Source organism: Lontra canadensis, unplaced genomic scaffold (genome assembly GCF_010015895.1).
Source record: "Lontra canadensis isolate GAN:19392208 unplaced genomic scaffold, GSC_riverotter_1.0 scaffold1, whole genome shotgun sequence".
NCBI classification, from domain to species: Eukaryota; Metazoa; Chordata; class Mammalia; order Carnivora; family Mustelidae; genus Lontra; species Lontra canadensis.
The window spans coordinates 4,554,850-4,568,097 of NW_022630995.1; the positions used below are offsets into that span (position 1 = coordinate 4,554,850).

At 45.6% G+C, this 13,248-nt stretch overlaps 1 protein-coding gene across 1 annotated transcript in view; it reads right to left on the bottom strand.

Annotated features, from left to right (window-relative positions):
• Positions 1-13,248, bottom strand: part of FRAS1 (Fraser extracellular matrix complex subunit 1) — a 399,170-nt gene that overhangs the window by 203,147 nt on the left and 182,775 nt on the right. Inside the window, exons 12-14 of the mRNA XM_032883154.1 lie at positions 12,277-12,424; positions 10,639-10,782; positions 9,227-9,361 (exon numbers count right to left, since the gene is read on the bottom strand). Coding sequence (XP_032739045.1) covers positions 9,227-9,361; positions 10,639-10,782; positions 12,277-12,424 — 427 coding nt within the window. The remainder of the gene's footprint in view (positions 1-9,226; positions 9,362-10,638; positions 10,783-12,276; positions 12,425-13,248) is intronic.

The window sequence follows — 13,248 nt, forward strand, 5'->3', positions numbered from 1 at the left end:
GCTGTCCTAATCTGCAGAGTGGGAATAACAGTAGCTCATGAGGAGGTGGTGAGACGACTTATTACTTATTTGAGAAAGTAGAGAACGCCGTGCATGACCTGGTGAGCGGCGTACTCTGCGAGATCTAGCACATCTCGTCTCAGCTGGTGTAAAAAATGATATCATTGTAAAGGCAGCAAAGTAAAGTGCAGCAGGAGACAGAAGAGAAGGACAGAAAAGACTGTGGGAAAGGTGGATTCCTTAGAAAGGACACAAAGAGAGGCCTCAGAGATCATTCCAGCAGCTACAGGAAAGGTAGCTTTCTCCAGCCTTTCCCAGAGGACTCAGACTTTAAAGCTCTTCCCTTGCCACCTCTACAACAGAGCAGCAAAAGCCCTGTGGAAAGTGACTGAGCACAGCCTGGTGACCGCGGAGAAGCCCGGAAGCTGACCAGACTAGTCTCCTTTCCCTGATCACAGCCCACGGGAGGCCAAGGCTACTTGTTGTGTAAGAAGCGCAAATGCCAGACACATGTGAAAGGGAAGGAAGTTCATGGGCGTCATCATAGTTTGAATCCTTTTACGACAATCTTCTGTCCCCGCCAGGCTGGGTCTCCATCCTCAACCTGCCTCCCTGCACCAACAGGAAACTTTACATCCTGAAATGGGAATATGGGGTCCCCATACATTTGGAAAACCCAGATGTACCCGAGGGAGCTCCTAGCAGAAAAAATACAAATACATGAAAAAATCCTCAGCCTCATAAATAGCCAGAGATCTGCAAATTAAACAGGAGAGCAGCAGCAGCATGCAATAGGCCAGACGTACAGTAGAAACAGCGCTCTGGGAAAAAGGGGGGTGGGAGAAGGATTCCCGGAGGCAACCAGTACATGAGCCCACCAGAGGCTGGTTGGTGACGGGGGAGGCCATGCCTGTGTGAGGACAGGGAGTCAACGGGAACTCTCGGCACCATTCTTTTATTTTGCTGAACGTAAAACTGCTCTTAAAACAAAAAAAAAGTCTTTAAAATAAAAAAAGGAAAAGAATGACGAAATACCTACCTACTCATATTTGTGACTAAAATTGAGCACATACACAGCACACGGTGAATCGCACTTGGATCGTTACTTAAGTGGGGCCTGGAAGGGGGAGGGAAGTGGGAGTGGGTTACAGGAACAGAAGGAAAAGGCAGGTGGACAGATGGGCCTGGACAGACAAGCAAGAGGAAGAGTCAGCCCGGGCTAACCGTGGGTAAGTACGAGTGGGTCAGTGTGATGACGTCAACCCTCCTCAGGGAATCCCAAAAATCAGTAAAAAACAAAAATAAGATTCCATTTTACCTCAACCAAACTGGCAAACAAGAAGAGTCATCAGGCCTCATGCTGATAAGGGTGGTAAGAAGCAGGCACTCACTGGTGTCTAGCAGGAATACAAATCACAACTTCCCCAAAGGGAGTCCCGGGTGACACTTGTCGGAGGCTTCAAAGAGGACACACCCTTGGGCCCAGCAATCCCATGTCAAAGAATTTACCCTGATCAAACATACATACCACAATTTCTCTTAAAAACATTTACGTCATGTTTAGTTATGATCGTGGAAAAGTTAGGAACAAACGTTAAACCGCAGAGGACTGGCTGAATGAATTCCTGCACGGCCCCAGATGGAAAGTTATAAAACAGCTTTAAAAAGATTTTGTAGAAGCACAATAAATAACATAGGGGAAGCAGGCAATAAAACTATACGGAGAGTGTGATTTTACCTTTGAAAAATAAATAAATGTGTGTATGTCTATGCACCTAACGTACGTACACACACAAACACACACACACACACACACTCATAAATTGGGAAGCCGTTCACCAAAATACTGACAGTAGTAATTTGGGGGAGTTTGAGTCAGGTGTTTTTTGTTTTTTGCTGATTTTTATGGTGCCTTGAATTTGACTGACTTTGTCAAATTATTTTTTGTAATGCACAGGAATTCATGTCATACTTAGGGGAAAAAGAATTACTCAGAGGGGAAGGGGGGAAAAGCCTGTAGTACTTTTCCTGAAGGCACACACTGGGTAAATAGCTAATTAATCTATTAACCACATTTGTGATACGACTGAATGGTTCGCTCATCTTGGGTAAGGTATTTGAATTTTTAGTAGGGTCTTCTGTAGAAGGGATGATTCCCCACTGGCAGAGGCTTTGGAAGGTCCACATGGAGAGAGATTTTAGCAGCAGGCTAGCTTTTCATGGGTACCTAAGCCAGGAGAGGATGGCAGACGTCATGCTCACGAGGAACATTCTTAAAGTTACCCTCTCTCTTTCCTGTCCCTCTATACTTTTTTAAGATTTTATTTATTTACTTGAGAGAGCAAGAGAGAGACAGAGTGAGAGAGCAAGAGAGATTGAGAATGAGAGCGAGCACAGAGGGAGAAGCAGGCTCCCCGCTGAGCAGGGAGCCCGACTCGGGGCTCGATCCCAGGACACCGGGATCATGACCTGAGCGGAAGGCAGCTGCTTAACTGACTGAGCCACCCTGGCATCCCTCTCTACCTGTTCTTGTAAATCGACAACGCTAATACACCGCAAGAGTTTTCAAATGCAGTGACTGCCTCGGCCCAGCTCGATGAGCCAAACAGAATTCTCAGATCCCATTCCTCCGCTGTGACCACTGGCAACCCACAGCCACTAGGACTCCTGGGTTTTTTCTCAGCCCCTATTAATTAATTGGCTTTGATTTCTCCACTGATGCTTTGAATCTCTTTGTCTACAGAAACTGAAAAGCCAGAGGGACCACCGCTTAAACCAAGCTTTTGACGGGGGGAGTTCTCAGACTTCTTGGCTGCACCCGCCTAGCCTGCTCAGATCTCAACAGTGATAACATGGAGGTGTTGTGTGCTCTCAGAGCAGCCTAAAAAGGGAGGGGAAGATTGTGCAGAGAGTGTATTAGGGTGGGGAATGGGAAAAAGAGAGAAAGAACATATGCCACAGAGTCTAGCTAAACTAACTGTGAACCTAGGAACCGGGCAGAAAGCCAGAAGACTCGTCACTAGTTTGTAATCCATAGCTAAAATATTTGGGGGTTCAGATACGTCAGGAAGAATTGGATCTGTCTGGAAGATAAACTCCCTTGCATTCATGGAGGGCTTTCTCTGCTGGTACGGGATACTTCTGTCCATCATTTGTCTTTTGGCATCCCCAGCGGGGGTCTGTAAGCCACACAGGCAAATGCCAAACACAGCTGGTCTCCTGCTACAGCGCAGGTCCCAGACATGACACTGCTAGCTGCTTTCCCTTTTTCTCCACTTAACCTTTACATGACCATCCAAAGCGGGAGAGGACTGGGAAGGGGAATACCACTGTCACCTGTCCCACTGGGTCTACTTTGCTCAAGAAGTGGACAGCAGGAGGCAATCCTGTTGTCCTCCCTTCTGAATGGCTTCAAACACTCTACACCACTCAAGTTTCAAGGATAGTTGTTTTTTGTTTATTTGTGTGTGTGTTTAAGATTAACCCCTCAGGCACTGATAAGGCACTCTACTCTCTTGACAAGGACGGAGATGAAGGGAAGACAAAGAAAGGGAAATAGAGATTCTGGAATTTTCCTGAGGCTACACCTAGCCAGGAGTTGCTGGCAGGAAGTGAATAATAGAAGCTAAACGGAAGTTGGGTCACCTGCAAGCCGAAGTCCACACGTGCCTGTACACTGCTGTCCTTCTCCTCGTGCAATGGTTTTATTACACTTTCCTCTGTCAAAAGTTGTTCCAGAGGGCCTTGTGTGTGCGGAGACCATGGGGAATTCAGAAAGATGAAACCCGTCCCCCCCTCAAGAATCAGTCACTTCCTGTAATGCACCTTTTAAAACGTCCTTTTCAGCACTGATAGTAATGAATTCGTAGAGGGGAACTGTCCGACGTTTTCTGTATACTTCTTTACTGACACTCTTCTCCCACTGGGATAGTAAGTTCCTCAACCCCCCACGGAGTTTTCTGCCCACTCACTCTGCATCCCGGTTTCTGGTACATGAAAAAGACTCAACAACCATTCCTTGCACGCACAGAACGGAAGAGACAGGAGTATCACTTGAAGCAGTAAGTCCCCCGTACAAGACACTCAGCAGTTAAGGGAGAGACCGTAATTGCGACAGAACACCAGCGAAGTCTTGAACAAGGCATACGACTCGAAGAGAACAGGAGTAAAGACAGTGGCAGGATGTGTTGGACCCGCAAACGGATGAGCTGATCTGGCAACGAAATAGGGACTGACCCTCCAGTTCCGGGGGATGTGGGAGGGGCCACGGAGGATGCCAGCTTCACCACGACCGTCCTCACCACGACCATGAGGAGGGCTTCCTTTTCTTCTCGAGGATTCTGGAACAGCAGTTTCATAAATGCCTTTGCCCAGAGCTTGGCCCCGGGCACAACCAGGCTGAGCTAACCCACATGCTGGAACATAATGCCGAGACCCATTAGGTCTTAACTGCCTTGGACCTGGCTCCAAGGGTCAGCACTTCGTTTCCACAAATGGCTCGGCTGCTCTGGTCACACACAATTCCAGCAAATAATTAACTTTACAAGTTGCTCCGTTCAAACTATAGCTTTTAAATCTCAGCTAGGTCAGCATCCTATATGTAAATTTTACAGGCTCAGTTATCTTACGTTTTCCCTCTAATTATACCATAATTTTGGCTAAGAAACAAAATTCCAGACTCTCAACACCTAATCTGAACATTGAAAAAAATAAAAGGATTTTGTGATGAATACAGTAAATTGTTCTCTATATTTACTTCTCCATAACATAGGAAAGTAGATTTTATCTGAAATCAGACGCAAATGACCCAAAACTCCATTTCTTAATGCAAGTGATTTGATTTTCATTCCCATAAATTCAAAAATAAAGGAAGAGACTGGATGACAACACCTGCCTTTTCTTGTTCACAAACTATATTCCAAGCATAATATGTTTGTATTTTTCAAACATCTTTTCTAATGTTCATCATATTGGCTTAAAGTACATGACATTGTCCCCATTTTGCAGTCGAGGAAATTGAGTCTCAAAGCAGCTAAATGACCTGTGCAAAGCCCGACAGCAGTAACAGAGGCAAGAATCAAAATGATCCCCCCTTCATACAAACCTGTAAAATGTTCAATGGCTTGGTTCCTTAAGCTTCAAAGCCCAAGACCACGCAGCAGTCAGATGTAGAGGAAACTGCATGGATTTGCATGTTTATGTGATTATTTTTTACATCTCTGTAACCAGCAGCTAACTCTGCCTTGATTGCTAGCTCACTTAGAGGAAACTATGATAGGGTCTCATTTCTCTTCCTATCCTCAGGACCTCGAGCAATGGTCAAAGGAGAGTGAATGTAGGAGAGAGAGAAACAGAACAGGGAGGAAGGGAAAAAAAGAAACACAAGTCTCCTAACCCATGTGGAGGGCTTCCTAAATGCCAGGTGCCATCCTAAATGACATATGTGAATTTATTCAGTTAATCCTTACAACCATGCTATACGGCAAACATTACTGTCACTGCTTTACCCATAGGCAAGTGAAGTGTGGAGTTTAAAAAAAAAAAAAAAATACCATTGGTAGCAACAGAGCCAAGACTGGAATCCAGGTGGTCTGGCTCCCGAGCCTACAGTCTAAGCACCGTGTCACTCTCCCTCCCATCTCTGGGTCTGCAGAATGAAGGGAGCGCTCGTCCCAGGGTACACATAGCTTCATCCTTGGGTTTTTGTGACTCCTGGAAGTTCTCATTGCACAAATCAAACAATGACTCACATATAAAAATGGGCTAAATTCTACTCTCTTTACTCAAAGTTATAATCCTACGAGCTATTTAGCACAACTAAATGGTGTGTGTCAGTTTGTGTGTGTTAGTTTGGTTGTTTTAAACTTTTATCTTATGGGCTCCCGTGCCTAGGATTTGTGTGTGCAACAGTTCAGCGGTCCCACCAGAGAGGAACAGGGGTTGACTAAAGTGAGGGACAAGACCGGTAAGGGAGAGTGTTTTCAGGGCAGGGTGAACCGAGTTGGATCCAGAGTTACAGAGGTTCTAAGAAGAGGCAAGGGAACCACCACTGTGGTAGAGAGATGACAATAAAGCCAGGACAAGTGGTCCCCAGGAGCCATGCAGGAAAGGTGCAAGGTCATGTGAGAGATGGGGGAGGCCAGGGGCATCCATACATGGGTCAGGCCTGACCATCAGGCTGGGATGACTCAGGGACAGGCTGTTAATTCCTGGAAATGGGTAACAGACAGGGAGAAGGAGCCAAAGCAGAAGCCAGTCCAGAACCCGATGTCCACAGGTTCAAGAAGAGTGGGACAGGGTGGCACCAGGGATGCTGGACCAGATCCAGCTGGTGGCAGAGGACGCCCAAGAGTTAAGGCAGAAGCCTGAGTGCCAGGTCTCAAAATGGGTTCTGGTCCCCAAGAGGGTGACTACTCTTTGGCCCCACATGCCACAGAGAAGAGGCAACATCTGTATTACCCGTCTCCAGCTTAGACTGGTACGAAGACTGGTGGTGCTGCGCCTTCAGGTGAGGTGATCAACAGATCAAGTCCAAGGCTGGGGAAGGCAGAGGGAATAGAGCAGCAACCGGCGTGGGGGTGCCTAATGGGGTCTGTGTTTACGACCCGGCTCGGTTCAATCGAGCACAAGAATGTCACAATAACATAAATATCTACACAAACACACTCGTCTGGCCTGTGTATGTGGGTGTCTGTGCCCCAAAATCCAAGGGAAAAGGGAGCATGAGAAGGACCCCTGAGGCTGTGACTGGCAGGACCCCAGGCCTTCTCTGAGCCCTCTGGCCACCTGCTCCCACTCCCGTGTTGAAGAGTCATCGTGGATGTACCGCCCGGCTCTGCCCCACATCTTTCTCTCGGCTCTACATTCAACACACTGAGCATGAATATTAATCAGGTAATTTCCGGTAATTAGTTTCCTCAGCACAGAGCTCTCTGTCTCTTGGTTTTGATGGGTCAGTAAAGTGGCAGATGATGCTCGTCATCCCATAAATGACCCTGCTAAGAGGAATCAATCCAGAAAAACCTGTTGTTACCATAAAATGGCCGGCTTCTTTTTGGAAAGTGCTGGAAGAGCCCTGGTTGACTGACAGACGTCCAAGGTCAGTGGTGAAAAGCCACCAAAAATAGCACAAGCCCAAATGTTGCAAAAAATTCCAATAATGAGAAAGCTGATTGGGGCTGTCTCAACATTGAAACAGTGTATGGAAATTGATCACAAGTTTAGCTTTAATTTTTAAGATCATTCTCTCTCTCCCTCTCTCTTCTTTCTTCTCATTTTATGCATAAAAATGCAACCAGGCTGAACTAAAGCAAATTGGTTTAATTCCCTGAAGGGAGCATGAGCAAATTTTCCCAGCAACTTTCTACCAGAGGCATTTGTGTATGGGTATGTGGAAGGAATGTGGGAGCAGTCGGCTATGTAAACCAGTAATCAAATGAAACATTACCCATTTCAAAGGGCCCTAGAGCAGCATGAACATCACCCACTAAAACACCGGGCACAGGAGAAAGGAAAATGGCCCCCCAAAAGAAAGGGGAAAAAAAGAAAAAAGTAAACCTACGTGGGGTGTGTGGCAGGGGATAGAGGGGTTACGGAGGGAAGAATAAAATCTAGGGGAAATTAATTCCCTTTTAAAAGCAAACCTGTCACAGGAGTGCTAGCGGGCGGTCTCTTTGATGGGATAGAAGAAAGGAGGAGACGACATTCAGTGACATCATCAAATTGAAATTTTAGCAATTTACCTAAATTGCCCAATCATTACGCACTTAGGAAGGCGTTCGGAGGCGCCCGCTTTGAGCCTGTTCTAAAATAACAGGTAAACGGAACATGGTAAGTAAGAAACATTAAGGGTTCTTTATCTTTTATGGCTGAGATGCCTTGAAACGCGGGTCCTTCCGAGATCCCCAAAGGGGAATGCGTTCCTTCACTCCCCGAACACGTGCTCAGCCAACACTGAACAAGCGGACGCCTTGAGCCGCCCTTGACGCTGGGGACGCGGCACACGGTTGTGCAGGCTGCGAAGGCCCGGCGGCAGACTCGGAAGGCCGCGTGTCTTCTGTTCTGTATTGTAAGTGGCTCCAGGGTGAGCCCTGCTGTCCTCCGGGCCGCACGACACTAACAGTGCTAGTGCTTCCCCCAGGGTGGTTTCCACCAGGCCGTGGACACTGCTTCTGCCCACAACCTGGAACGGAGGAGGCCCGCAGACCTCCCCTGTAGGACCTGCCATGCCACAGAGCTCGTGCAGCCCACGGAGCCAGTAAATACCACGTACCTACGCTCTTTTACTACATTCCCGCCAAATGATCCTCCTGAAAAATCTAGCCAAGGGCATAAAAGTGGGGAGCATATGAGCTGACCCTCAGACTAGCCCAGCTTCGATTCCATCACATGTCCGAGTCCCGTCCCGCTCAGCGGCGGAGCCAGCTACCCCCGTTCCTCGTAAGACATCCAAGACCCTCCCTCTGGCCTGTCCGCCTTTTCGGGTTTGCCTCCCCCCGGGGCACCCTGGCTCAGGTTTGGAGCACACCGGATTCTCTGTCTCCTGCGGACGAGCCTAGGACTCTGCCCCTGTCTCTGCTTCCACCATTACCCCGTCTCCCATTCCTGCACGCCCTTACTTTTTTCCTATTCTTGCATTTAAGAAATTCTTTATACATTTTTACTTTACTCATGATTACAATCACTACTAGAAAAACGGCCCAGTACAAGCAACACTTAGACTTAGTGTACACTCAGTATTACACTTGGACTTAGTATACAGACACTAAAGTCAGAGTAAATGTAAATGCCATCATCCTGTCCCACTTTCTGATCATGATGTCACTTTCTTATTTCTGTTTCTCCCTTTCTCTTCAGGTAGAAATTGAGTTTTGAAAAAAATAGAGATCTGTTTCTCCCTTTGTTTTCATGTAAGCGCTGTGTATTTATTTACAAGAGGAAGGAATCTAACTTACGACACAGTGACCACCCGAACCCAATTAAGAACTGCTCCAGGGCCCCAGGCACGTGCAGAAGGACCTCGAGAAATCTTACCCCACGCGCACACGTCACCAAAGCACTAACGAGTTTGTAAAAACACGTGTCGTCTCTCTCCTCCATGGTTCTCGGCCCCTCGGGAGTCTGGCTCAGAGTTTCCTCTCATACTTGAACAACTGCTCACAGCTCCGGGCAGCCCCAGATCTTTCAGAGGTGGGGCTGGCTTTCTTGGTGGCTGGGCCAGGCTTACCTGCACAGGAGTGGCGGTCCTGGAAGAAGCCGTCCCCGCAGGAGGACACACACTGGCCGCGCCGCATCAGCAGCGGAGGCTGGCAGGACGAGCATTCCAGCCCGCTGGTGCACGTGGAGCACTGAGGCTGGCAGGCTGGCTCCGGGCAAGGGGTGGGGGGAAAGAACAAAAGGGCAGCTCTGATTAGCTCAAAGATGCCACCCCTGGGCCAACTCTTACGTGGCCCAATTCTGAGTCCCTGGAGATACTGGGAACAAGAAAGGCAGGAGAGTCCCCTGGCCAGCCTTCATTTAAACAGCACATATCTCATGCCAGGCTCTGCTCCAAGCGCTTCCTCTGTAGGAACAACCTCCTTTCTTCACCTGAGGAACAAGTCACTTGTTAAGTCACTTGTCCAAGGTCACACGAACCTGTCATTTGAAGCCAGGAAGTTTGGCTCCTGCTCTTCTTACCTAACAGGCCCCAATATCTTTCTCCCTCAACCACTTCCTAAGAATACCCCTTGTCTCTTTTCTTCCACAACCCAGGGCGGAGATAGAAATAACTTTCAAAAAGGCCAAAGATTAGGAATCAGGAAAGAAAGTGGGGAGAAATAAATAATTACAAAATAATAAAAGTGGTGAAGCTTTATTGAGGCTTGACAATATCCGAAAAGCTATTCTAGACACTTCATGTGTATTAACGCACTCAGTCCTCCCAAGAACCCTCTGAGGAAGGTACTAGTCAGCACTACTCTACTTTTCAGGTAAGAATATTGAGGCAGAGAGCAGTTAAATACTCAGACCCGGGGTATAAACCAATACACTCTTAAGTGCATACTTAGCTCCACGAGTCAGAGATAAGGAAAAGTAACGATGATCTGACCTCAAACAACCAAATCCTGCCGGGGAAAATCTTCTCAGACGTAGAAGAACTCTGAAAAGCGACATGGACCCGTTGTGGATCCCCCACTGGAGATAAACTCTACTGCCAATTATCTGCGTGAAGTTGAACAAGCCAGCTGATTCCTCTGGCCCCCACGTTCCCCACTTGCAAAATGAGAAAGTTCTAGTAAGGGATCTCAAATGCATGTGTCAATTCTGAAGTTCTCTCTTGGATTAACTGAGTGTTGTATAAATGACACCAAGAATCCTAGCGATATTACTTTCTTTGGAAAGTCTTCAAAAAATGAAAAATCCCATCACAACCACCGAGTAACATCTGACCTCCACATCACCTCTCCCAGTAAGCATCTAAACACCTGCGAAACGTTAGAAGCAAGAAGCCTGCAGGTAGAGAGGCCAAGTAACCCACGGCTGAGGTTCCTGCCTTCTAATGGTTTTCGGAAATTGTGCATTTCCTGCGTGCACGGACCCCTTCATTGACAACAGTGAGCCTCAGTCCACTTCTGGGCTGCCTGCCCAGAGACATACCTAAACAGAGAGCACCAGCTTGGTAAAATCCCAGACCACAGCTGTGTACACATTGTCCATTCCGCAGCAACTTCGTGGGGTCCTGACAGAGGTCACAGTGCTCCGGAGATCGAGAGCAGGTCAGGCAGTCTGGGTGGCAATGAACTACAACCAAGGACAAAGGAGAGGAGAATTTAGTAAAGACCACAGGATTTCTCTCACATTCCTCCAGAATCTACAGAGCATATGCAGCTGTATAGAATATGAAGAACAGAAAACTCTGGAACTTAGATATGAAAAAGGCCCCGAAATAGCAGAAGTGACTTCAATGTAAGATTTCAAAGAACCTCTCCTTCTCTGAAATATTACTACTGTCTCTGGTAGCTCTAAATAGAAGATACTAAAAACATGACTGAATGGCCCTGTTAATGCTTCTACCCACCGGAATGCCTCTGCAAACAGGAATTACCAGCTCCGTCATACACGATTAAAATGAATTCAATAATTTATGATTTCTTAGACATTCTTCTTAAGCTTTGGCATGCATAGAAAGTTAGGACAAAGCACAATTTTTAAAAAGTCATTTTCTCAAAAAAAAAAAAAACCTCTCTTCTTTTTTCTAAAATAGAAAAGGAAAAGAAAAAGAAAAAAAGCTTTCTTCTTTTTCTCCAAAATTCAAATCTCATTCCCAATAACTGGGATTATCATTGAATTCAGTGACAATTGTCAGCAAAGGACTTCTTTCAAGTTCTGAAGTTGTCAAGGACCTGATTTTCAAGGTATTGTACATTTTAATATGCTAAATATTTGTTTTGGAAAGCCCAGGGAGCCACTTTGGTGAAGGTAAGCTAATTAAACCATAAAGTTGCTTTGCTTTTCCCATGATAAGCTCTTCATAGAAACACTATGAATAGCCAAAATAAGTTGAGTGCAACAAAAGCAACCACCAATATGAAAAATTGCGACCCACAGAGGAAAACAATTAATTATGAAATACGAATGGAAGAAAATGCCACTTTTTCAAGAGAGACTAAGCTTACAGGCAAATTGCTGTACAGCCAGAGCAACACCAGAGCTTGCCAACAATTATTAACTGGAACTAATTCAACCCCGGGTGATTTAAAAGCAGAGTTGCAGAGCAAGTAGATAAAATTTTCTTTTGGAAGAAATTAATGAGTCTTTAAACTTCAAAAACCCATTTGAGAACTCCAAAAGGAACCATCTGTTTAATAGCTCAGCTTAAAAAAAAAAAAGAACGGACAGCTGTAACAAACTTCCAGCAGTTGCTCTTACAGGTTTAACAACGGAGGAGTTCTAACACATGCATTTGCCTTTACAAGTTTTCAGACTTTATGTTATTTGATATCCATAATCACTTTTTCAAGGTAGATCAGGCACATTTTACCAACGAGGCAATGAAGATTTAGAGAGGGTCAACGACTTGGCCAAGATCACATACCCATAATCTGCTGGGTTTGGCAAATATATAGACAAAGATTCAGTAACATCATTTAATAGAAAAATTAGCAAGGATCAAATGAAACAACCAACCCAGTAGGTGACTTAAAAAAAAAAAAAGTAAGAAGGGAAAAAGAAGATCTCTCAGAATTTTTTGGCCATAAAGATGCGTCAGCAGAAATCAATCAGACACGGACCCACCTGACGTACAATCTGGACAGCACCGTCCCGTCACCACCTGGGCTAGTGTGGCCACTGGACACGGTGAACAAGAGGGTTCGTAGCAAGTGACCTGAGAGGCCCGGCACTCACACAGCTTGCAAGGGCCATCCTCCCACTTCTCCCCCTCCTGTATGAAACAGTAAAGAATGGCACTATCAGAACTGCAAAAGTTCACAAGACAGTTGGCTGGTGGAGAACTTATAATTTCCGTAATGAACAAAATGCAAACCACCATGCAAACCTAACTCTGATAAGATGGTAGTTGAAGCATTCTAAATTAAAGAGGAAATATTTTTCCTTCTTTGTTTATAACTGATTTATTTTAAAGTACAACCCAGGCAGACAGATAAACCATGAAAGCATTCTGGGGCTCCTGGAAAAAGCAAGAAGACTATAACCCTTGTTTCTCAGCCTATCTCACCAAAAAAAAAAAACCCAAAAAAACAAAAAAACAAAAAACACCACCAGAGGGGATTTCTATGTACCTAGTGATTAGCAGGAACATTACATACAATCTTTATAATAACAGTGGGAAGCTGGTTAAAGCCCTGAATTTCCCTATGGTTACTTCAACAAGAGTAACAGTAGAGTCTTATATTCTCAAAATGACAGCTCTTGCATGACCATTTTTAGTGGGCTGTAGAAGTGCCACGGGCTTTCTCATGCTTAAATATTCTTTTCAGCCAAGCAAATTATGGTAATAAACTTTAGCACTTTGATGGAGAATTCAAAGTGAATTATAAAGAACAATTCCTTTTTGCTCACTATCCCACTCACCCTGGAGATAGGAAAGAGATGAAGGTTCCTACCCGAATGTTTTGGGGTGACGAAGGAGGTAAGACAGGGGAGAATATTAGAGCACATTATAATACAAATATTTGATACAATGTTTATTAAGCCAAATGATGTTGAACATTCCAAACGATGTGGCTATAGTTAGCAAAAATCAAT